At 40.2% G+C, this 26,628-nt stretch overlaps 1 protein-coding gene across 10 annotated transcripts in view; it reads right to left on the bottom strand.

The window, feature by feature from the left end:
- PKNOX2 (PBX/knotted 1 homeobox 2) overlaps nt 1–26,628 on the bottom strand; it is a 3,468,198-nt gene that overhangs the window by 1,023,439 nt on the left and 2,418,131 nt on the right. For all 10 annotated transcript variants that reach the window (XM_044081208.1, XM_044081207.1, XM_044081210.1 and 7 more), the window contains one exon: nt 16,749–16,875. In XM_044081208.1, the coding sequence (XP_043937143.1) occupies nt 16,749–16,875 (127 nt within the window). The remainder of the gene's footprint in view (nt 1–16,748; nt 16,876–26,628) is intronic.

The raw sequence follows: 26,628 nt of genomic DNA, 5'->3' as shown, positions 1-26,628 counted from the left end.
TTGTGAAGATAAGCATCCTTCATGTCCAAGGACATCATATAGGCCTGAGGAATAATGAGGGGAAGAAGAATGGGCAAGATTAACATGGGAAAGGTGGGAACATTCAGGAAAGTATTTAGGTGGGATAAGTCTAAGATGGGTCTCCATCCTTCCTGAGGACCAGGAAAATCCTGGAGAAGAACCCTTTCCCTAGTTGAGAGGGTGGCACCTTCTGAATGGTGTCCTGAGACAGAAGACTGGAAATGACTTGGGGAAAGAGTTCCGGCTGTTCCTTGGGGGTTGTGGTATACCCCTGAAGGAAGGTGGAACTTTCCACACTATAAGGTATCCTTGAAGGATAATGGAGAAGACCCCAGAATCCTGGGTTATCTGTTTCCAAGCAGAGAGAGAAAGGGAAAGGCAAATGGAAAGAGTAGTCTAGCTGCAAGGGGCAGATATCCACAGACTACCTGGATTCACCTGAAAGGGCTGCTTCTGAGCAGCAAGAGCTGATGTGGAAGATTGGAGGAAAATTGCTTCCTAGCATCTCTTTTACCCTTCGAAGACTGAGGTCTGGCAGACTTTCTAACAAAGGAGGTCTTAGAAGGGTAGCTCCTCTGAAATCTTGGGACCGGGAACACAGAAATGTGCTTAAGTTCTTGCAGCTCTTTGCCTTTTTCCTGTAACGACTTGAAGAATTTTGCAGGAGAGGTACCAAATAATGCCTTGTTGTCGGGGGGGGGGGGGCTTCCATGACTGTTGCCTCAATGTCACCAGGCAAAGGCTAAAGTCTGAGAACCAACCCAAATGCAGCTGCCCTGGCTGATGCCTCCACAGCATCAGAGCTACACTTAATGTAATGACCTGTAACTTGAGCACAGGAGTTCAGAATGTAGGACAACTTAGCCTTAGTAGGAGAATCTGGAAGCTTTGAAAGTAGCTTATCAGCCTCCAAGAGAAGGACCAAGGAGAATTTAGCCATAAGGGTCTGTTAATTTATGGCCCTAAATACCAGAGTTGCTGATGTAGAAATTTAATTTTCTTCCCCAGTATCTCTATAATTTTACTCTCCTTGTCTGAAGAGAGAAAGGAAGTGGAAGGCAGCATCATGGAAGCCTTGTCAGCAGACACTGAAATTGTTGCAGGATCTGCAGAGGGACATTTAAACAGGAATTTGGAATCCTCTGGCACCTTATAGAACCTGTCTGCACTTTTAGGGGCAGCAGGTTGAGAGTCAGGGCACTTAGGAGCTGCAGAGAAGGTATTTAGGAAGGATGGCAGAACAGGGGATATGGCAGAAGGGGAAGGAGAGTCCATCTGCAGAAGGTTATAATACCGTTTTTGGATGTTTGACATCTGAGAACAATCCCATTTGAAGAACTCCCACATTTTAACAATGGTTTCCCCAAAAGAAATATCCTCTCCAAGGGAATCTGTCCCATTTGATTTCTCTTTTGGGGAAGCATATTCCAAAGGAGATGAAATGTGGGCAGAATAAGCCAAAGACACATTCCCCAGAAGAAACCGTTGCATCTGATGAAAGCTCCACAAAAATCGTCTTTTATGGAGTAGCGGGAGAAAGGGAAGGAGCAGGGAAGGAGAGGCCTGAAAATTGTCTCAGGACCATAAAGGCATTGAAAAGCCCTTGTGAAAAAGCTTGCCAATCAGCAGGCTGTTCTTGGGGGCAGGGGAGGCATGTTTAGTTTTCAGCTTATTCTTTTGAGGGACATCCATGTGGTGGAAGGACAAAGGGCACAACGTCAGCCTACACTCAACAATATTAGAAGAACATCTTCTCAAACAATGATTTGTGGAATACCATGTGGGCCTTCAGTTACAATGAGCCGGGGTTCCCCTCTATGTATGGAATGGATGCCTGCATATCCCTGAGAATGTGCTAGTAGGATCCTTCATGGCCTCACACCGGTACCTGTGGAAGGAGAACCTATCTACTCTGAAATGGTCTCCGGGGCAACATCCGCCTCAGGACAGACTTCTGGAACTGGAGGAGCAGCGGGTAAGTTAGGCCTAGATTTCTTGGCCTTCTTAGCTAGTGGCTCACCTGAAGGGCTAGACATACCTTCCATATCATGTGCTAGATGCTTAAGGCACTGGTTTTCTAGGTACAAATTAAGAGAAACTAAATGGTTACCCAGGGTCTTGGGGACAAAGGTCTTGTAAATAGAGTAAGATGTATGGTTGTGGTCAGGGTCTATTCAAAAGAGACAAAGCTCGTGGGAGTCAACTGTGTTGGTGTCAGCTATGTGGATAGGGCCTATGAACATGCTGATTCCTGATCAGTGAAAGCACACAGATTATAGCATAACATGTTTAGTATGATTATGTCGGGTCTTGGGATAAGACCTGTGAAGATGCTTATTCCAGATCACTGAAACCACATTGAGTATAGAAAAGCATGTTTACAGCGGTTTTGTTGGGTCCGTGTTTAGATCCTGTGAATATGCTGATTCCTCATTAGTGAAAGCAGACAGACTATAGCATAGCATGTTTACGGTGATCGTGTTGTTTATGTGGACCTGCTGTTTCTGGTTAATGAATGCACCCAGACTATAGCATAGCATGTGTACTGTGACTATGCTGGGTCTGTGGATATGTCTTGTGGAGATGCTCATTCCTAATTCCTGTTTGGTGAAAACACAGAATAAGGCATAGCAGGCTTACTGTGATTGTGTCTGGTATGTGGATACATCCTGATTAGTGACATCGCACATACTATAGCAAAGCATGTTTACTGTGATTTTGTTGGGTGTGGGACAGGTTCTGTCAGCAAGCTTATTCCTAAATACTGAAAGCACACAGAGTATATCATATTTACTTTGATTTTCTGGAACTGTGGATAGGACCTGTGAAGATATTGATTTCTGATTATTGAAAGCATACTGACTATAGCATAATATGTTTACTTTGATTGTGTTCGGTCTTTGGATAGGTCCTGGAAACATGCTGAATCCTGATTAGTGAAAGCACACAGAGTATAGCAGAGCATTTTTACTGTTATTGTGTCAGGTCTGTGGATAGGTTCTGTGACCATGACGATTCCTGAATAGTAAACCACAAAGACTATAGCATAGCATATTTAGTGTGATTGTGTCGGGTTTGTGGACAGGTCCAGTGGACAATGCTGATTCCTAATTTATGAAACCACACAGATTATAGCATATCATGTTTACTGTGATTGTCTCTGGTTATGTGCATAGGCCCTGTGAACATGCTAATATATTAATGAAATCACATAGACAGTAGCAATACATGTTTACTGTGATTGTGTCAGTTGTTTACATAGGTCCTAGGGACATACTAATTCCTTATTAGTGAAGGCACACAGATTGTTGCATAGCATATTTAATGTGATTGTATCGAGTTTATGGATATTTCCTGTTAGCATTCTGATTCCTGAATATTGAAGAGCACAGACTATAGTATAGCATGTTTACTGCAAGTGTGTCGGATCTGTAGATAGGTCCTATGAAGATGCTGATTCCTTATTAGTGAAAGTACACTGACCAAAGTTTTAACACATTTACTGCTACTGTGTTTGATCAGGATCACTACATAATCTCAAAAGTCTGAAATACCGAATTTCAAACTTTTGAGACTATATAGCCAAAACCCCTCATTACCAAAAGACCAGAAGCGCGAATTTCAAAATCCCAATCATCGGGAGTTTGACATTCGTGCTTCTGGTGTTGCAGTATGGTGGAAAGTCAGGTTAAGTATCTATGTTTAAATGTGATGGTTAGGGTTTAGTGTGTAAGTGTGTGTTGTGACTGTGATGTGTGTGTGCGAGGGGAATGTAGGTGCGTGGTGGTGTTTCGTGTGTTTGTGTATGTAGTGTGACCTTGGAGTTAGAATATTTAAGTAGGGAGGGTATGGGGGTGCAGGGGGGCTTGTTTGTAGTTTAGGTTTGTGCGTTTGTGTTCTAGGGAAAGGTGTGTGTATGTGTATGTGTGTGTGGTGTATGTTGAGTGTAGTTTTCAGTAGTTTGAATTTCGCGGTTTGGATGTTTCGGTATTTTAGTGTTTCGGGTATTTGGTCTCGGGATTTTGGGATTCTGTAGTTTGGGTTTTCGGGATTTAGTAGTGGTTCCATTTGATCTGTAGATAGGTCCTGTGAACATGCTTATTCCTAATTAGTGAAGAGCACAGAGTATATTTACTGCAATTGTGTCAGTTATGTGGACAGGATCTGTAAACATCCTGATTCCGAATTACTGAAAGCACAAAAAAAAATGGCATAGCATGTTTACTGTGATTGTGTCAGGACTATGGACAGGTCCTGCAAATATACTGATTTCAGATTAGTGAAATCACACAAATTATAGTTTAGAATGTTCTCTTCTATCATGTGAGTTCTGTGAGTAGGTTCTGTGAACATTTTGACTCTTGTTTTCAAAAATGACACAGACTGTAGCATAGCATTTTTACTGCGATTGTCTTAGGTTTGTGGATAGTTCCTGTGAACATGCAGATTCCAGATTAATGAAAGCACACAGAAAATAGCATAGCACTTTTAATGTGATTGTGTTGGGTCTGTAGATAGGACTTGTGAACATGCTGATTCTGATTAGTGAAAACATACAGACTACAGTACAGCATGTTTACTGTGATTGTGTCAGGTCTGTGGATAGATTCTCTGAAATGCTGATCCAGATTAGTGAAAGCAAACACACTATACTGTAGCAGGTTTACTGTGATTGTGTTGGATCTGTGGATACATCCGGTGAACATGCTGATTCCTGATAACTGAAAGCATACAGACTATACTATAACATGTTTGCTATGGTTTTCTGGGATTGCGGTGAGGACCTGTGAACATATTAATTCCTGACTAATGAAAGCACACTGACTATCATAAAGCATGTTTACTATGATTGCATTGGGTCTGTGGATAAGTCCTGTGAACATGCTGACTCCTGATTAATGAAATTATACAGACTATACCTTAGCATTTTTACTCTGATTATTATGGGTCTGTGGATAGGTCCAGTGAACATACTGATTCCTTATTAGTGAAAGCACACAGACTATAGCATAGTATTTTTACTGTATTGTGTCATGTCTGTGGATAGGTCCTTTGAACATGTTAATTAATTATTGAAAGTACACAGATTACAGTATAACATGTTTATCATGATTATGCTGAGTCGGTGGATAAGTCCTGTAAACATGCTGATTCCTGATTAGTGAAAGCTTAGCTTGTTTACTATGATTTTGTTGGTTATATAGATAGAACCTGTAAACATGCTGATAGTGGATTACTGAAAGTTTAGCTTCTTTACTATGATTTTATTGGTTATGTAGATAGGACCTGTAAACATGCTGATTCCTGATTAGTGAAAGCTTAGCTTGTTTTCTATGATTTTGTTGGTTATGTAGATAGGACCTGTAAACATGCTGATACTGGATTAGTGAAAGCTTAGCTTGTTTACTATGATTTTGTTGGTTATGTAGATAGGACATGTAAACATGCTGATACTGGATTAGTGAAAGCTTAGCTTGTTTACTATGATTTTGTTGGTTATGTAGATAGGACCTGTAAACATGCAGATACTGGATTAATGAAAGCTTAGCTTGTTTATTATGATTTTGTTGGTTATGAATATAGGACCTGTAAACATGCTGATACTGGATTAGTGAAAGCTTAGCTTGTTTACTATGATTTTGTTGGTTATGTAGATAGGACCTGTAAACATGCTGATACTGGATTAGTGAAAGCTTAGCTTGTTTACTATGATTTTGTTGGTTATGCAGATAGGACCTGTAAACATGCTGATACTGGATTAGTGAAAGCTTAGCTTCTTTACTATGATTTTGTTGGTTATGTAGATAGGACCTGTAAACATGCTGATACTGGATTAGTGAAAGCTTAGCTTGTTTACTATTATTTTGTTGGTTAATATAGATAAGACCTGTAAACATGCTGATACCGGATTAGTGAAAGCTTAGCTTGTTTACTATGATTTTGTTGGTTATGTAGATAGGACCTGTAAACATGCTGACACTGGATTAGTGAAAGCTTAGCTTGTTTACTATGATTTTGTTTGTTATGTAGACAGGACCTGTAAACATGCTGATACTGGATTAGTGAAAGCTTAGCTTGTTTACTATGATTTTGTTGGTTATGAAGATAGGACCTGTAAACATGCTGATACTGGATTAGTGAAAGCTTAGCTTGTTTACTATGATTTTGTTGGTTATGTAGATAGGACCTGTAAACATGCTGATACTGGATTAGTGAAAGCTTAGTTTGTTTACTATGATTTTGTTGGTTATGTAGATAGGACCTGTAAACATGCTGATACTGGATTAGTGAAAGCTTAGCTTCTTTACTATGATTTTGCTGGTTATGTAGATAGGACCTGCAAACATGCTGATACTGGATTAGTGAAAGCTTAGCTTGTTTACTATGATTTTGTTGGTTATATAGATAGGACCTGTAAACATGCTGATACTGGATTAGTGAAAGCTTAGCTTGTTTACTATGATTTTGTTGGTTATGTAGATAGGACCTGTAAACATGCTGACACTGGATTAGTGAAAGCTTAGCTTGTTTACTATGATTTTGTTTGTTATGTAGACAGGACCTGTAAACATGCTGATACTGGATTAGTGAAATCTTAGCTTGTTTACTATGATTTTGTTGGTTATGTAGATAGGACCTGTAAACATGCTAATACTGGATTAGTGAAATCCTAGCTTGTTTACTATGATTTTGCTGGTTATTTAGATAGGACCTGTAAACATGCTGATACTGGATTACTGAAAGCTTAGCTTGTTTACTATGATTTTGTTGGTTATGTAGATAGGACCTGTAAACATGCTGATACTGGCTTACTGAAAGCTTAGCTTGTTTACTATGATTTTGTTGGTTATGTAGATAGGACCTGTAAACATGCTGATACTGGATTACTCAAAGCTTAGCTTGTTTACCTTGATTTAGTTGATTATGTAGACAGGACGTGTAAACATGCTGATACTGGATTAGTGAAAGCTTAGCTTGTTTACTATGATTTTGTTGGTTATGTAGATAGGACCTGTAAACATGCTGATATTGGATTAGTGAAAGCTTAGCTTGTTTACTATGATTTTGTTGGTTATGTAGATAGGACCTGTAAACATGCTGATACTGGATTAGTGAAAGCTTAGCTTGTTTACTATGATTTTGTTGATTATGTAGATAGGACATGTAAACACGCTGATACTGGATTAGTGAAAGCTTAGCTTGTTTACTATGATTTTGTTGGTTATGTAGATAGGACCTGTAAACATGCTGATACTGGATTAGTGAAAGCTTAGCTTGTTTACTATGATTTTGTTGGTTATGTAGATAGGACCTGTAAACATGCTGATACTGGATTAGTGAAAGCTTAGCTTGTTTACTATGATTTTGTTGGTTATGTAGATAGGACCTGTAAACATGCTGATACTGGATTAGTGAAAGCACACAGAAAATACTGTAAAATTCCATAACATGTTTACTACGATTTTCTAGGACTCTGGATAGGTCCTGTGAATATGCTGATTCCAGATTACTGAAATTACACAAACAATAGCATTACATGTTTACTGTGATTGTTTCGGGTGTATACATACATCCGGGAAACATACTGATTCCTAATTAGTTGTTGTTTGTAATTATTTGTTAGACTGTTGCACAGCATGTTTATTGTGATTATATTGAGTTTGTGGATAGTTTGTGTGACCATACTAATTTGTGAATACTGTGAATAGTGAAGAGCACAGACTACAGCATAGCATGTTTACTGCGATTCTCTCATATTTGTGGAAAGGTCCAGTAAACATGCTGTTACCTAATTAATGAAAACATTCCATCTACAGCATACCAAGTTTACTGCTTTTGTGTCAGATCTATGAAAAGGTCCAGTGAACCCTGATTACTGAAATGACACAGACTATAGCAAAGCATTTTTACTGCAATTGTGTCAGTTCGCTGTAAGGTCTTGTGAATATGCTGATTCCTGATTAGTAAAAGCACACCAACTATAGTACTGCATGTTTATTCTGATTGTGCCAGGGCTGTGGACATGTCCTCTGAATGTACTGATTCCTGATTACTCAAATGGCCCAAATTATAGCATAGCATTTTTACTGTTTGTGTCAGTTCTTGTGAATATGCTGATTCCTGGTTAGTGAAAGCACACCGACTATAGCATTGCATGTTTATTCTGATTGTGCTGAGGCTGTGGATAGGTCTTCTGAGTGTACTGATTCCTGACTAGTGAAAGCATACCAACTATAGCACTGCATGTTTATGCTGATTGTGCCAGGTCTGTGTTTAGGTCCTGTGAACAAGCTGACTCCTGATTAGAGAAACAACACAAACTATTCATAGCATGTTTACTGTGATTGTGCTGGGTATGAGGATACGACCTGTGATAATGTTGATTTTTGATTAGTGAAAGCTCACAGACTATAGCATACAATGTTAACTGTGTGGATAGGTCCTGGGAACATGATGATTACTGAAAGTACACAGACTATAGCATAGCACGTTTTATGTGATTTTGTCAGGAATGTTGAATGGTCCTGTGAATACACTGATTCCTGATTAGTAAATGCACACAGAATATAGCATAGCACTTTTAGTTCAATTCTGTCGATCTGAGAATAGGTCCTGTGAACATGCTGATTCCTGATTAGGGAAAGCACACCACCTACAGCATAGCAAGTTTACTGAAATTTTGCCGGGTCTGTGGACAGGACCTGTGTACATGCTGATTTCTGATTAGTGAAAGCATGCAGACTGTAGCATTGCATGTTTACTGTGATTATGATAAAGATGTTGACATTTCACTCTACTCTACTGAGTAACTAGTGACTTACACAGGTGAGTAGTGTAATGCAAAAGTAGCACTGCTCAGTATATCTCAGGTGGGCAGCAATGGCAGAAATCCACTTCGCTGTTACTTTTATAATTAATCATAAGGTGCTATGCCTTCTCAGTCACAGCGTTTAGGAAAAAAAGTTGATATTATCTTAATTTCTGGTGAAAAAATTTAAGCAGCAATGGAAAATATACATACGTTTTACATTCCCACATTTAAAACCTTTTTACATGCTTCCATTTAGCAACCATAGCTCCTTATGACATTTTCACATCTTTGGGGCTGGCTTCCTTAATTAAGTGACTTTCTATTTAATAATGGGCAGTACAGGAGAGGGAAAGGAGTAATCAGCAAGTGACAGCAAGACTGTTAATCTAGGATGTCCTGCAGCAGAGATATTAATCCCAGTCTACACGTCTTCATATTTTTGTTTATATCTTTATTTTGAAGAAGTTGTAAAGGCTTAAAAGATGCTACACAACATAGATAAATTATATGAAAATGATAAGGTATAGTAATAGGTTGGAAAGGTTGTCACTATATACAATCCACTATAGTCTGTTTAGGGAGCATTTTTCTCATGTAAAAGAACATAAACTGTGAAGTTACTTCAGTAAATTTATGTGTTGAAATTAAAACTCGAACAAGTGACTAGAAAACATGTTTCTGGAAGTACCTATGTATGAAATTTCAGAAATAAGGAGTACTCTTTATGGTAGAGTGTGAATATGGTGTAATTAATTTCTCCTATTACAAAAGAAGAGTTACTTAGTTTTAGTAAAAGGAGTTTGGATGGCTGGATGAAACTATTCTGCATCCCAGCCAAAAGACCTCAGCTAGGATAATGTTAGACTAAAGAACTAAAGGCCTCATGTTTCAGAAAGGAAGCCGTTTGTCTAGCAATTAGCCCAGAAGATGAATCTTATAGGTTCATAGGTAGGCACTAGGCTATTTGCCCAAAGGCATTTATAAGCCTAGACAGAATTTGTCGGCTATCGCCGCCCCCTTAGATTAGTTCCCTGTGCGTCTGTCCAGCAAAGCCACTGAAGTGATCCCCAGGGTAAACTTTCTGTTTCCCATCCACTCGTCCAGGTTTCTCTTGAAGAGTGTTAGCGAGGAGCTCTGCCTAATGTAGATTGGAATCTTGTTCCAAAGCATGGAAAGTCTCTGGGACAGGAATCTATCCCTCCACCACATCCTATTTATTGTTGTGGTGAGGTTTATATTCCTAGAGCGTGTGGCTCGAGGGGATATGGCTTTCTTTAGATGGAGCATGTCCATCAATTCTGGGTTGGACATGGCCTTGTATGCCAGGCAGAGATCACCTCAAAGTAGGTGGCATGCAACCGAGTACAACTGGAGTTTCTTCAGTCGAGCTGCATAGGGCATCTTTTTGAGGCCAGTGATCCTCTTGGTGAGGTACTTCTGTGGTCTTTCCAGCTGTTGCAGGTGTCTTGTAAGGTACATCCCAAATGGGTCACTGTACTCTATGATGGGTCTGATGAGTGATGAGTAGAGGGGCACAATAACCTCTTTTGATCTGGATGTGAAACTATTTTGTGATTAGGTGGGCCACATAGAAGGATTTTCTAACCACTTTGGCAATGTGATTATCAAAGGAGAGATTACTATCTACTTGGGTCCCCAGATCCCTTATTACATCTTCCATATTTAGGGGACTACTGCCTATGTGGTAGATTGTGGGTACTTTGTTTTTTCCAAAGGGGTTGACTATGCACTTTTTGGCATTTAGCTTGAGGCCATGAGTTTGACACCAGGTATCTGGCTCAGTGAGACCCTTTTGGAGAATGTCTGTGTCAGCCAGTGAGTCAGTTATAGACCCTAGTTTGCAGTCGTCTGTGAACTTGGTCAGCCATAATCCTGCGCTTGCCTGTACCTCTGAGAAGTATATGCCGAACAGGAGGGGTCCTAGGACTGAGCCCTGGGGAATGCCACTTGTAACCGGTTTAGAGTCGGAACTAGCTCCCGCAACTCTCACCATGTGAGTTCTGTCCGTGAGCCAGTTGGCAACCCATCTTGTGATGTAGGGGTTTATGTTCAGGCTGGTGAGCTTGTCTATAATACCAGAATGGGGGATGGTGTTAAAGGCCTTTGCGAGGTCTAGGTAGGCTGTGTGTACCACCTTTCCCTCATCTATAGCCTTGGTAACTGTCTCAAAGAAGTCCACCAGGTTTAGGAGGCATGATCTGCCCTTAACAAAGCTGAACTGGGTAGAGTCCAGTGTTTGGAGGTTCCCAATGTCTCTGTTAATGAGTTCCATGATGATGCACTCCATTGCCTTGCAGACCAAGCTAGTCAGGCTTATAGTTAGTTATAGTTCCCAGGGTCTGTTGTGGCTCCACCTTTGTGAAGCAGAATAACTGTTGCTGTGCGCCACTCTATGGGTACATAGCCTGTAGACAGGCTGAGTTTCAACAGTGTGTTTAGGTGAGGGGTTAGTTCATCTTTGAGCTCATGTAGGATGCAGCCTGGGACACCGTCCGGTCCCATTGATGCTGTGTTTTTGGCTTTGGAGAGGGCTGTTTTAACCTGAGTGTCTGTGATTTCAGGGGGTCTACATTCTTTTGGTATGGTTATGGGCCCTTTTGGGGGTGAGAGGGGGGTGAAGTTTGCACTGAACCTGTCTACCAGGATGTTGGCGATATCAGTCCATTCAGTATATTTTGTGCCATTCTGCACTAACTCTGAGCAGATCTGAGCATTGCCACTTAGATTCTTGACAAAGCTAAAGAATGCCTTGTGGTTATCTTTGGAGTCCTTGGCAATTTTTCTTTCGAAACTCGCCTTAGATGATTTTATGAAGGATTTTAGTTTCTTGCTGATATTCATCAGGGATGTCTTCCCTTCTTGGGATTTTACTCTTTTCTGTACTAGTTTCCTCCTTCTATTGTATAGCTTGTTTATGGCAGGGGTAAACTAGACTGGTTTCTTTTTCTTGGAGGAGTGAGTCTTGTTTTTGCTTTAGATAGCACGATCCATGCATTCTTGTAGGTGCCCGTAGAATACATTAGTACAGGATTTTGCAGCTTGAACAGGGTTATTCTTTAGCATGGGGGCTTTAAAACTTTCCACCTCAGTCTTAAGTAACGTGAAGTTTGCTTTTGAAAAGTTTGTCACGGTGGTTTCCTTGTCCAGGGGTGGGGGTGGAATGTGGATATCCAGAGTGATTTGTTTATGGTCAGATCTAACCAGCAAGGGGTTGACCTCCGGTGTGGAACACCGGTCGCCCCTGTTGGTGATGACCAGGTCCAATATGTTGTCACATCTGGTGGGAGGGTGACCAGTTGATCCAGGGCATTTGAGTTTATAAATTCTAGGAAATGTTGGGCAAGGAAGTCAGTACTTGAGTAATTCTTCCAGTTAATGTTTGGGTAATTGAAATCACCCATTATCACGGTGTTTGGTAGGACCTTTATGTTTCCCAGTGTTTCCAGAAATGTGGAATGGGGGTCCTGAGACATGGTAGGTGATCTGTAGCAAGCTACAATTTGAATTGCAGTTTTGCCCATTGTTAGTTGCACGTGGATGATCTCTGAAGCATCGTGCTGTGCCACTAACCTGAAGGTGTGGGTATCCTTGATGAATATGGATACGCCCCCGCCTTTTGTATTTCGGTCCAGGTTCTGTGGCCAAAATGTATGGTATGAGTTGTAGCCTGGTAGTGCTGGGGTGCTCTCTGAAGCCTTAAACCAAGTTTCTGTTACTGCACATATATCGATTTTCTCCATACTGCGGAGTGCCTCGAGTGGGTGCATTTTGAGGTTTAGACTTCTGGCATTGAGTAGCATTATCCTCAGTTTTTTGTTATTTGTGCTATTTACAGCATTGGGTTTGTCTTTTGAGCCTTGCCTAAAAAAGGCACTATGGGGTGGCAAGAGCCTTGGCCAGTATTCGAAAGCCTAAGGGTGACAGGTGCAAGCCGTCTCTAGCGAAGCAGCATGGCTTGTCGAGCATGTCATCCCAGGTGGACAGACACTGAATCCCCTTTGAATGACACCAGAAACTTAGCCGATTGTTGAAATTGATAATTTTTTCTTTATACCGAGGTATCACACTTGGTGAGGTCAGGATGCTACTCAGGGTCAGGGTCATACTGGCCTGGGCTACGTGATCAGAGAGCTCTTCCATGTCTCATTTCATGTAGTCCAGGGAGGTACGGCTCAGGTCGTTCACACCAACATGGACAATGACAGAGTCATATCTGTACTTGTTCTGGAGTTACCTGAGTGTTTGTGTTATGTGGCGGATCCTGGCACCCGACAGGCAGCTAACAGTAACCTTCTCCTTATTCAGCCTAGTGAGTGGGACATCAGTGTGCCTGACTATAGAGTCACCTATTACTAGTGAGTTGGGTATGTTATTTTGCCTTAAGGGCTGTGATTGCATGGCACACTGGTTTTGTGAAGTATGTGTTTCATGGTTTGTGTTGGGGGTGGGTGGAGGTTGCTTGGATGTCTGCTTTGGAGGTCTATGTTGCTTTTGCAGATTTTTATTTAGAGCCTCCGAGTATGTTTTCGTGTATTTATGTTTGTTTTTTGCCGGTGCTGATTTAATGGGTCTATGTGAGACTGGTGGTGTAATGCAAGTATTTCTCTTCTCTTGACTGTCTGATCCAGTCTTGGGTTGAGACAGTTTGGCTGTATAATTGCATCTCTCGCATGTATTAGTGCTTGGTGGTAGGAGGAGAGGGTTGTCTGTGTACATGAGGAAGCTGTAACATTGCCTCAAAATGCCCAGATTCACCAGTTGGACTAGAGAGTACACCTAAAACTGCCCTTTGGACATGCCTGGATAGGTACAGTGAACTGTTTTACTGATTGGCTGGTAAGGTCGAATCGAGAGCCTTGTCCTTCTGTACAGTATGGGGGGGGGTCTAGTGCTAGGGTTTATAAGTGCTTGCTGTGAGTTTTGAGCAAGAGTCGGGCTGAGAAATGAATGGCTTGAGTGCTTAAGCTGAACGTTTGTCTAGTTCCAAGGGAAAAACTGAAGAGGAGACTTTGTGGAGCTGGGAATAATTATACCCTAGCTAACTGGTGCTGCCCGGTGTGCAAAACCAGGCACATGCGTTTTTTATAGCATGGAAATGAAAGAGAAATTAGCCCAAAATGGCCAATAAACTACTAATTTCTGGGCTGAAACCACTCCTCCAGGGACAGATAGGCTGATCAAAACTCCCCTCTCTCTTATGAGATGTTAACAAGCTACTGCCTGTACTTATGAGATGTTAACAAGGTACTGCCTGTACCCTGAGGTTTAGTTCCCTCTCTATCAATTTGCCTTCTGTATGATTTATAGCAATTCACTTAACCAGACATTGCTCTAGAGTAACTTGGAAAATGGATTAAGTTCTCTATGGTCTTCTCAACTGCATGCCTAGTAATTATCTATGAACTTAAAACCACATCTGTTACACAATAGGACCACTTTGCTCCCACTAAATTTCTTTAAACTGAAAAAAAAATAGATAATTTTCCCACAAACAAACTTGTCTTCTTTAACTTACACTGCAAATTCAAGATACAAGTCTCTGATCAATATATTGTCCGAGCAAATCTGAACCTCCTGTGCTGCATGTTTCATGATGTTCAAATACTGTACTGTATACAAGTATGCATGTCCGGTACTCAAATAGTGAAAAAGTACTGTAAGGTATGCGAATAAGTCTGAAAGTCTCTCAGAGTGAGGAAAGGTTTTGTAATGTACATGTGTGTGAATACTCAATACTCTAACAGCTCAAAAGTATTATCACATAAAATGTAAAAATGAAACATTTTAGTATGTTACAACTACAGCATGCGTCTTGGCTCATCCATTTGATCTTAAAGGATAAAACGCCCTTGAAGTCTAACCTTAACAGTCAGTAGCACTCACCTACAAAGCTCCCACCTCAAAAGTATTTTTGTTATATTAACTTAGATGAGATGTAGTAAAAAAAAGTTATTCTCACTAATAAGAAAGTGTCTACACCTGCTTACGGATTTACTTCTGAATTTCAAAGTCTCAAAACATTAAATTTCTTATAGTAGAGACCATAAGATTGAAGTTTTGAAACTTCAAATCATTTAAATAGAGATTGCTGTACATCGTGGAATGGTATATTTACCATTTTCCTCACAGTAGTGCGATCTTGGAGTTGGTACATTAAATTAGCAGTGGGTGTGCAGATGCAGGGGTGCAAGGTAAAAAAAATAAATAATTTTTTGTTTTTATTTTTTTTTTTTTTATTTAAATTTTGAAGATTCAACACTTTGATTTGATGGTCTTGACAGTAAGAAGTTCGACGTTTTGAGATTTCGAAATTTAGAAGTAGACCCCTGCATAAACGTACTTACACACAGACATTAATTTATATACCTACATGTATATATATATATATATATATATATATATATATATATATATATATATATATTTTATGTATGTATATAATCATGTAAACATACCACTATACATATACACACAGATATGTAAATATATGCAGAAAGAGTGCAATGCACATAACGTCTCTTTATGGAGTTGCACCGCTACACTGTATGAATCCATTTCAAAGTATAAACTGCAATTTAACTTGTTACACAGAGACATCTGACTCAGGATAATCTTTCTGGATTTCAGGTGGCAATACACCACAGCATACAAAGAACACTGACAAGTTATTACAAACAGACAAATTCGCAGCATACCTCTCAACTGTACAGATTTTCACAGAATGTCCAGATTTTTGCCTCATATTTTTAGCCCATCTTTCATAAAATTGTGTTTTTCTGGCAAATTATTGGCAAGTCATTAAAGACTGAAAACAGAAAATAATGACAGACATTTGAGTTTCAGACTTCATACCTTTCAGAAATGTAATGCTAAAACAAAGCCTCTTAGTCTATCAACTTTCTAAGTCTGTGAGAACAATATTTACAAACTGTCCCTAAACCTCTTAGTTTATGAACTTTCTAAGTCTGTGAGAGCATTATTTAAAATTGTCCCTACCTTGTGCCTTTGTCCCTCCATTATTTATGTCTAAATCCAGATTTCTTGCTCTAAGAGGTTGAGAGGTATGACTTACAGGTCCACTCAACCTCACTTGGAGTGAAAGTTAGGCAAATGCACTCTACCAAGTAAGTCTACTGTTCACTCCAAGTGTATTGCATCTGTTGTGTTCATAGATGCTTTATTACATAACCACTATTTACAGTAAAATATATATTTTGGTCTGGAAGAACTATTCTTCTCAAACTTTCAAGCATCACATTTATTTCTTCTCTTTTCTCCTGTCAGATGCTTCCTTCTTAGCCTTTGATTTCCTTGAGGTATTTAAATGTTTCTCTGAATCCCTCTCATTCTTTTATGTAACAAGTCACAAAGCTCACAACTAATACCACAGTGCACAGCACCTTCAGTTCACTTAGCTACTGTTTTATTCTTGGGCAGTGAAGTAAATAAATAAGTTTTTTAAATGTTCACAACTGGGTTTATAACTTCAGAAAATTATACATTGTGTGCAATTATAAGCCAATTATTTATACATAATTTACATAGTAAATCATATATGTCAGGTATTCATACATAATTTACATTGTAAAACTTATATCCAAGTATTTATACATAACTTACATAGTAAAACTCTAAACTACTAATCTAAATCGAAGAGGAGTACATAAAATGGAAATCATTACATTTTGAAGGCCTGAAAAGAAAGCAGCAGTGAACTGAGGCAGAATGATTTTGCTAAACTACATATATTAGACAACTAGATCACATCAATATTTTCTCCTACAAATCAAAACAAAAAGTGCAATTAGTTCAGAAAATGGCATGTATCAGAGAAGTGCATAACTGAACTATGAAGTGGACAATCCAAGCACTTCTGCTGGTTGTAGCTACTCACCAGTAAGCACATGTGGAGAGCTGACTTTTCTCATGGCAACATTCTCGTGCTGCCCTCCCGTTGCAGGTACCATGACTCCCTGAGTGCTGCTGGATACCGTTGTCCCAGAGCTTGTCTGCAGTATGTCCTAGAGAGGTACAAGTTAGCTGCTAGCAAAGAAGGCAAGGGATATAATGCTGTTCATAATGTATTACATTACAGTTGCCTAATAACAGAAGAAGACAATAAACCTAGCTAGTCTACATTTCACATTCAACCTCCCTTTCATCCTTACATTCCCCCTTATCCCTAATTCATCTCTCTCGCTCTCTCTCAGTCCTTTTTAATAGTTTCCTTTCCAACCGCACTTTCTTGAACATTTCATGAGTCTACAACAATCTTAATGAAAAACATTTTTTTTCATATACCAGATGCAGCTGCCCCCCTTCTCCCCCTCTGTCCTTCATGTTCAGGATGTCTTCTTTAAATCTCCCTGGCATGATCATTTCTACCAGTATCATGTCCCATAAGAATAGCTTTAATCCAGCCAGTCTACAGTTGCATGCTTCCTTTCCATCTCACACAGCCTTTTGGCTTTCCTCATGACTCTGTTCAGTAGCCAGCTACCCCATGCCTTGTATGGCCTCCAGAATTGAAAAATGACCATGGTCTAGTTGAACAAAATGGATTTAATTAAAAGAAAACACATTTAGTCTTTTCATTGCCAATCCCATCATATCTTTGCATCAATATAATTATTAATTTCCCTGTAACTACTTAAATAAACATCTTACATAAGTCCATCTGGTTTCTCACAATATAGCCCTCTCATGAAACTGACTCCTAAATGTGCAAACATTTTTATACTACAGCTCATTGTTTCAGCTTTTTCATTTTTCTTTCAGTCTTTTCTCCTATTCTGTGCAAATATAAAATCATCTCAGTGGTATTGTGCAGCTTACTCATTTCATCAGCTACAAGGGTGAGATGTACATATTAAGAGTTTGCAGTTCATTCCTATGAGTCTTACTTTGTGAACTTGTACTCCTGCTTTTCCCTTTTTTTACTGTCACCCTAGTATTAAACATATTTGAATGATTTGAATGTCCTCACTGTTCCTACACATTACCTGATAGTGCTTCGCAAATTAAAATGCACCTTTTCTGAATTTGCTTTTAGTTAGAACTTCTACATGGACTTCTCCAGAACAAAAGTGGCAGTGCGTGTCCACTTCTTTGCTTGTTAATGTTAAGGCAAAACCTGCTGGAGAAAACTGATCCTAGCCTATTACCATAGGCACGGTAGTTTTCATTAGGTCCTGTGCTTAATTTCCTCCATTTGATTAGCTTAGCACTAAATGAAAAATGCTTCTGAGAAAAAATACAGCACATAACTTAGCCAGAAAAAGCATCACTTTACAACATAAATTGCTATCATATATACATATAATTACACTATTTGGTGCAAGTATAACAGGAAATTGTTAGAGTTAGAAAGGCAGAGGAATGGATGAGGGGAAACAGTGAGCTATCAACATTATCCCCAGAATTCAATAAAGCCTACATGGTAGTTTTTCACTGAGTGCATGTCGCAGAGTGATGGTCCTATGGCCGTGGAAAGTTTTATGTTCAGTAAGCACCAACGCTTGCAACCCAGTCCAAACCAGGTAAACATAGAGGTATGCTAATTACAACATAAGCAGCTGACTTGCATGCTAATCAACCAATCCAATACACTGGAGCTATTCAAAAGCTACAAAGCATCCATTCAGATTCCATGCTAGTTTGTCCCATCCTATGTATTTAAAAACATTTGGAATACAGCAACAGAAAGGAGTCTGCACGGAGAGAACCATGTCAACTGCTGCATTTACAAGTACATCTTGAACCAGGAGTATATTATGTAATAATAGGAATGAATGGTATATCCTTGTATCACACTAATACAGCAACATATCCTTGTTTGTGCCATAACAGTAACTTACTTATGCCCCCCCCCAAAAAAAGAACAGGAAAATTCCACAATTTGCTAACAAACCCTCTTTGAAATGCTAAAAGTTCTATCAAAGGAACTGTCCCTGAAACATTTGTACATGTTTTAAGGTACAGCATTCCATTTTCATGTATTGGCAGTCATGTACACCTCTGAAATGGCTTGGTAAACATGCCCATGCCATCAGCACACTTCAAACTAATGCATAGAGATAAAAGTATTAAAGCATATGCTTCAGATATTTATTAAATACAATCCAGCATATGCAGTATGTAGCTGCCCAAATGGAAAGCATACCTTCTGATGTGCAGTACTTCTCTCTACAGATATATCCTGAAGAAATAATGTTACATGAAAAACAAGTGTCCCCACTATTAGTTTGCCTAGCCACACACTTGCCTTTCTATGGTGTAGATTCAGGGCTTTCAGCACAGTGAAGATGCAAATGAATTATGAACTCATTAGAATTGCGGAATCCCAAAAAATTGGATCCATGTAGGAATGCAAACATAGTGCAGCAACTCACTCAGTGTTTAGTTTTAATGGATTACAACTGTGACTCATTTGTGTTTGGTAGAAGGAAAACACAACAGCATCGTAGGCTGCCTTATTTCCAGTGGGTGTGTCAGGTCACAGCTACAAAACTTTAGATGTAAGGATGGAAATGTAAGTAAGCAGCACACAAGTCACAGGTTGTGTTCCTTCACAGCCAATGTGGCCTTCATTTTTTTGGCAGGTGCATATGATATAGAATGGCTTACATACTGCATGTCTCAGATTACTGCTCAGATACATGAAAAATGGCCAACAAACACAGAAATGTAAGCCAGAGCTGTGTATTTGCATGCAATAATCATGACAGGTTGTGTGATCACTAGGTACACTACATCCAAACCTACTACATTTACAAAAAATACTTGTATGGTTTGATATCACTGTAGATACTCCTGCAGTCTGTTGTGTGCATAATGTGTTAAGTCCCTTGCTGCAAAGTTGCTTGTGTGGCAAAGAGGAACACATTCCAAATTGGAAAAACACCCTCCTCAGCCTCAACAAGCAAATTAGACCACTAGTGAAAACCTCCTGTATTCTGCACCATCTCCAGCTAGAAGTAGCTTCGCCATTGAACATCCTATTCAGCCACAGCCTAATTATAGGCTTTATTCCAGCAGAGTGGAGAACTGCCAGTGTCATCCTCTTGCACAAAGGTGATGCCACTACTGACCAGGGAAACTATTACCCCATTAGCTTGACAAGTCTGACCTGTAAAGCCATGGAGCATATTACGGATCTCATAAACATGGACATAGGCAATCTCCAAGCACTTGACCCCACCCAATTCAGATTCTTCAGGGGCAGATCTTGCCTGTTGAACCTGGTTGATGTCTTTGAAACTGTCATCAAGGCCCTGGATGAGGGGAAAGTTAGTACATACAGCTTACCTTGACTTGGTCAAGCCCTCTGACACAATCCCCCACTTGGGCATCATCGAAAAACTAACAACCTGGTGTAAAAACCTCATCAGGTGGGTGACCAACTGGCTCACCAATAGAACCCACACGGTCAAAACAGGCACCCCCACCTCCAACAGCAGACCTGTCACTAGTGGTGTTCCCCAGGGATCTGTCCTGGGACCCCTACTGTTTAGCATCTACTTCTCAGAGGTCCAGGCAAAGACAAAGGGCCTGTGGCTGACCAAGTTTGTGGATGACTGTAATTTGGGTGCTGCCACTGACTCCCAGATAATGTTAACATACTGCAAGAGGGTCTCACAGCAACAAATGACTGGTGCCAAAGTCATGGCCTTAAGTTAAAGACATAAAATGTATTAGCGTACCATTCGGCAAAAACATGGCCCCTACTGATTAACACATCAATGGCAATCCCCTTAGCACACAACCTGTGGTGAGAGACCTGGGTAGTTAGGTTGACAACAATCTCATATTCAACCATCATGTAGCGGCAGTGGTCAGAAAAGCCTTTTACTTGGTTCATCTCATAAGTAAAGGGATTGCATCCAGAAAAAAGTACTCCTCCCTCATTAGGCCTATAATTGAGTATAACATTTGATATGTACCTCTCCAAACACCTGCACCAACTGGCAAGGCCACAGAAATACCTCACAAAGAGAATCCATGAGCTCCAACACCTGTCCTATATGGACAGGCTCAAATCACTGTCGCACTGCTCGGTATCATACATATTGCTCAGAGGTGATCTGCATCTCACCTACAAGGCAATATCAGACCCTGCCCTACTAGAGATGCTCCATATCCGCAAGTCTAACTCCACGCACATTACCCGGTCGAAAGGCCTAAGTCTAATATGCGACATAACAAAACCTGCTGGAGAGACAGGTTTGTCTCCCAGAGGCTGCCCCGTCTCTGGAATAGACTTCCCATATATGTCAGAGTACCTCGTTGACCCTCTTCAAGTGCAACCTAGATGACTGGATGGGAAACCACACATTTTTCCCAGGGGTTCCACCTTTGTTCCTCATAGGTAGGGGCAACAGGTGCTGACTGAGGTTTCTTTTTTTGTGGTTAAACTCTTGGCTAGGCTTGTAAGAGCCCCAGGGTGATTAGCCTAATAACTTCCTATGATCCTATGGTCCTGTGTTCTGAAGTTGTATTGGAGTAACAGTTCAAATCCACACCTATGTAGTAATATCACATGTCATTTTCTAGTGTTTAAGTCATAGATTGCTTTTCCGCATTTCAACTACCTCTCTCTTTTCTTTTTTCTTTTTTTTTTCTTTTTTGTTATTGGCCAGTGTTTGCTCGATGTGCCACAGTGTGCAAACTGGACAACTGGCCCACCCTGGAAGCAGACAGGGCCCAGACAGCTGAAAGTAGAAACCAGATGCCTTTAATTAATACTATTGGGCATCACATAAACCCGATAAGTGACACTTCAGCATGGTAAACTGCAAGACCTTAAGAATGATTAATAAAATAAGGAATGTCATGTAACTAGTCCTGTGGCAGCAGGTGTTAAGTGTAGGGCTGGAATACAGATGGTCCTGGGTTCTAGTACAGGTGTGCAAACTTTGTTTTACTGTTGAGACACTGCAGTTTATAACAATGAACTGCAACACAGATAAGTGTTTTTTCAACCTTCTTGTGGCAACAGGTGTAAGTTTAGGACTGCATACACATAGTCCTGGGTTCGTATACAGCATATTCCATACACTTTTACTGCTGCTCCACTTCCCATTATAGTCATTCTTACTTATAACAGTTGACATAATGTATCTGATATTAATTACATGTATGGGGGCTGAGGGACTACTACTGCGTCAGTTATATATTAAATGTATGACAGTGGGTACATTGTGCACTCTATTCCTGTAAGTATATTTCTGCCATCTGGACTGCCATGGCCTTCACATTTGTCTGACACACATACACAACTGCCTGTACATCCAATAACCTTGAATTTGCATTGCTTGCTACTGTTGCACTCCTCTTACAATCTCACAAACATGGCATTCAGAGGTGTACACTGCTGAGCACAGTGTTTGCACTATGGTAAACAGAGTACAACATTTTCAAACAGTGTGCACATTCCATTTAAATGCGATAATTGGAACTGGTTGGAAACCATCATTCTCCACTGCTCTTGATCCATGGTAGTCACGGCAGGCATTTCTGGAGGTGTCATATTTAGGCCATAGAGATGGGGTGTCCAGGAGTCGAAGATTTTTATTGGACTCCTAGTTAAACACCATAATGCCAAGCTTCTGCAGGGGGACAATTTTGTCTCCCAATATAAGTCGGAAGCTTGGGATAGTTTGGCCCAGGCTGTAACCAGTGCCACTGGTATCTTGCATACTAGTGGCCAATATAGGCATCACTATAATGACCAACAGTGGAGGAAGAGTGATATTCTTGATGCTTGGATCGAGGAATTTAGGACTGTGGACATCTCACAACTGTGTAAGTACCAACTACAGAGAGTGCTTGTAAGACGTATAAGCTGAATATAGGCAAGACTGGTATTCATAATGGTATTCTGCTCTGTTTTTTTTTCCCACAGCTGTCATGGACCAGGAGGTCAATATAAGATCCCATGAGGCCAGACTGATGAGGATGAGGGAAGTATGTGGTATGTATGCAGCAGAAGAGTAATGTTACTGTAGCATTAAAAGTTAAATATAGCTTTTTTGGTACTTTATAGAGTTGGAACAAATTGAACAAGCATATCTTGACTGTAAATGCAAGTTTGCATGCATTAGTCTGTAGCACACACCAACAGTACAATATTAGACTTTAGTCGGAGGTTGTGGGTTCAAAGACCACATTTCCCAACTATACAATACTGTTAATTCTTCAATTATATGTAACTTATAGGTTTAAAGTAAAAGCTCTATAGTGTGGCACACATGCCCTACTGTAATCTGTAAAATTGAAACAAGCATGTATGCAACATATGCACATATCAAGGAGTACTTGTTGCAATCTGTAGTATAGTGTGCATTTGTTAGGAGCTGGTAGTCTTAAAAGTAAAAGTTCTCTGTTAGGAGGTGGTAGCCTTAAAAGTAAAGGTTAAGATAAGAGAATCAAATAATTATATTAATACATTTATGCCACATATGAAGGTGCTAATCTTATCTCTTTTTTTTCTCTCCCACCAGCCCTTATCTTTCTTTTTATTTATTTATTTATTTTTTATTTTTTTTGTTGTATTTTATTACGTTTCAGCAAAATGAGCCCATGTCTTCCATATGTACCACATTACTAAATGCTCCACAGCATAGCAAGGTAGGTCTGCCCCATCATGATCTGCCTGCCACCCTCCACCGGATCCAGCACCGTTGCCCCACACATCTGAAAACCAACCTGGCAGCACTACCTCTGCTGCCCCCCCACTACCTGCTCCCTCACATAATGTTGTCCTGGAGGCCAGTCCTGTGGTGTCCTCCAGGAGCATTAGCAGTGATGGTGCATTTATCAAGTGAACCAAGATGCGAGGGATAGTGTGTAGGGTTCTGCATAACACTGTGCATGCCTACACTGGCTGGAGAGGCTGCTCTCCCTCATTTTACACAATATTAGGAGGAGGAGGAGAAGGAGATGTCAAGCACTCCAGCTAGCGATGAGGTGAAGTGACAGTGATGACAGACCAGTGGGTGAGGACTCGATTCTCACTGTCACCCAGCTTGATGCCCATGGGTTCTGGATGTCCTCAACCTCACCCTAATCATGGTTACCCCAACCTTTTGTTTCTATCACCATCCTTGTTTTTTGTCTTGTCTGTCTGCAATTGCTTCCTCACCTACCCAACTTCCCTGACCCAGACAAACCTATATCCCTTCCCCAACATTCCTCCATCTCTAAAAAAAAAAAAAAAAATCATCCCATACACAGCTCCATTTCACACACGTATCTTCTTGATACATTTGATTAGGTCCAGTTGGCTATACAACATGACTGTGTTGTTGCCACCCCTCTCTCTGGAGGTGACAGTCCAAATTAAGGTAATATTTTGCATATGTGCTCACTTTACACTGTTAAAGAAATGGATAGCTATGGTTCTTTCCTACCTTCCTCCTGCACATTCCTGCCCTGCTTTCCTTTTGTTCCTCCTCCTGCTTGCTCACTATTTCACCACTGTCTTATCTTCCGCATTTCTTTTCTTTAATGCATTATTCCATGATGCTGCACATTGTGCACCAACATGCAAGAGTAATGCAAAAGTAGTTAAAAGTATTACATACAGCTGTATTCAAACCCAGTACCACCTGGCCTCAAAAAGGAAAGTATCACTGCATTAACTGCATTAACACATGCTGCCACAGAGTCACTTAAGTAGCAGGTGTGTTCCAGAGACTCAGTACTAACTGTCAGACTTTCTTCTTCCCCCTGCTTGCTCCTCATTTCACCACTTCCCTATCTACCCCATACTAACACTTGTAATCTGGTAATAAAATAGAATCACACACAACACACATAAGCAGCAGAAAAAAGCAATGGATCCCTTCAATTTTTGGACTCCATGTTTGCGAGGAGGTGCGCATCATGCACAAACGTGCAGTGATGGTGAGCATCAGCAAAATACTGTGGTTACCTTCTCGCAAAGCTGGTTAACCCCCCTGCACTAAGCCAACACACAGCAACTCAGCTCATATAAAGAATTCATGTCATTGCATCATCACTCTATAATGAAAAGCATTTTAAAGTATTACATACACCTGTACTTGAACCCAGTATCATCTAGGCTGAAAAAGGAATGTATCAAAGCATTAACGTGCTGCCACAGAGACAGTTAAGCAACATGTGTATTTCATGGACTCAATACTAAATGTCAGGCTTTAGCAATGCAGCTTGCGTTTGCACACTACTTGCATATGCACAAACATGTGTATCTCACATGCATATGCACTTTGCTAACTGTCGCACAAACCCGCTACTCGACGCTCTATGGAAATGTTTATACTATGCATTAATTACTGCTGTTTACTGTCCATTTCCTGTGTATGACAATGTGTAAACATTACAAACTGAGGGCCCTATCTAACAATATGTCACATTTACAATACATCTATCTGCTGCCAACCCCCCAAGCACTGCAATCCTGGTGTCTCAGTACTTTTTCCACACATATATCAAACACAGTACAAAATTTAATATCAAATGTTGTGTGCTATGCAATGCAAATCAATCTGGTGACATGCAGAACTACAAGTAGCGACCAATATGCCTAAAAACACGTATCTGCAAGGCTAGGGAAGGAATCAGTTTTGCTCATATCCACAGGGACATAGGTGACCTTCAACACACTTGACCCTACCCATTTTGTTTTTGTCAAAGGTAGATCTTGCTTACTGAACCTTGAGGACTTGGATTCTGACCCCACAGACCTGGATGAGAGATAACAGGACATACCACCTATGTTGACTTATCCAAGGTCTTTGCCACTGTCCCCTATTCATGTGTCATAGTGAAGATCTCCCATATGGGAATTAAGCCATACAATGATACATGGATAGACAACTGGATCACTGACTTAACACACACTCTAAAAGTTGGGGACTGCACCGCTACCTGTAGCCAATTACCATTAGACTACCACAAGGATCTGTGCTGTGCCTTCATATGTTTTCAAACTACTTCTCTGAAGTGCAGGCAATGGTAGATGGCTTGTGGGTCACCAAGTCTGCAGATGACTGGTAACTGGATGCACTAATATAGAGGTGCCCAGTGATGGTAACATATTATTGAAGGAGCTGCCACACACAAATAATCAGTGCCAAACTCACAGACTAAACCTTAAAGCATACATTGGCCCTATTGTCCCCTTTGGCAATGAAGCACCCCTGATGATTATGATATACATAGCACCCCTGCACTTCACCAATGGCAACTGGGATGACAGAACAGCAGATTTATTAAAATAAGCAAAACTTTACTAGGAAATATTAACGCTTTTGTTTTACAATTAAGACTTCTTCAGATATATACAACAGAACAATTACTCAGCTTAAAAAGACCAGTAAAGTCACATGATACAGAACATAATGAACTAATAAGAAGGAAAGGAGAGGCAAAGCAATTTAAAATAACAGGCAGTAATTGCAAAGGAGTTACACAGAATACCTGCACAAACCATGAAACTGACACAAGGTATAGCAAAACTGAAGTAAAAATGCTTTAAATAATTCTTAAAAAATTATAAAAAGTAAATATTTAAGATTAATCAGAAATATTTCAAAATATATCACTATCTGTCCAATGTTCTCCTTTTTAGAGAGCATCATTCAAACCCAGTGGCACAGATGCATTTAAAAATATCTGCCACCTCAGCTCCCTCTCATCCAACAACAAGGACCAAGGGCCGAACCTAGGTCTGGTCTCACCTGTTTCAAGACCCAAAAATGAAATTTATGCTCTGGAAATGATGCAATGTG

This window comes from Protopterus annectens, chromosome 8.part0 (assembly GCF_019279795.1).
Source record: "Protopterus annectens isolate FY-2018-M chromosome 8.part0, PAN1.0, whole genome shotgun sequence".
Lineage (NCBI taxonomy): Eukaryota > Metazoa > Chordata > Ceratodontiformes > Protopteridae > Protopterus > Protopterus annectens.
The sequence above is the reverse complement of the archived record's forward strand: the minus strand, read 5'-3'. Positions and strand labels throughout refer to the sequence as shown.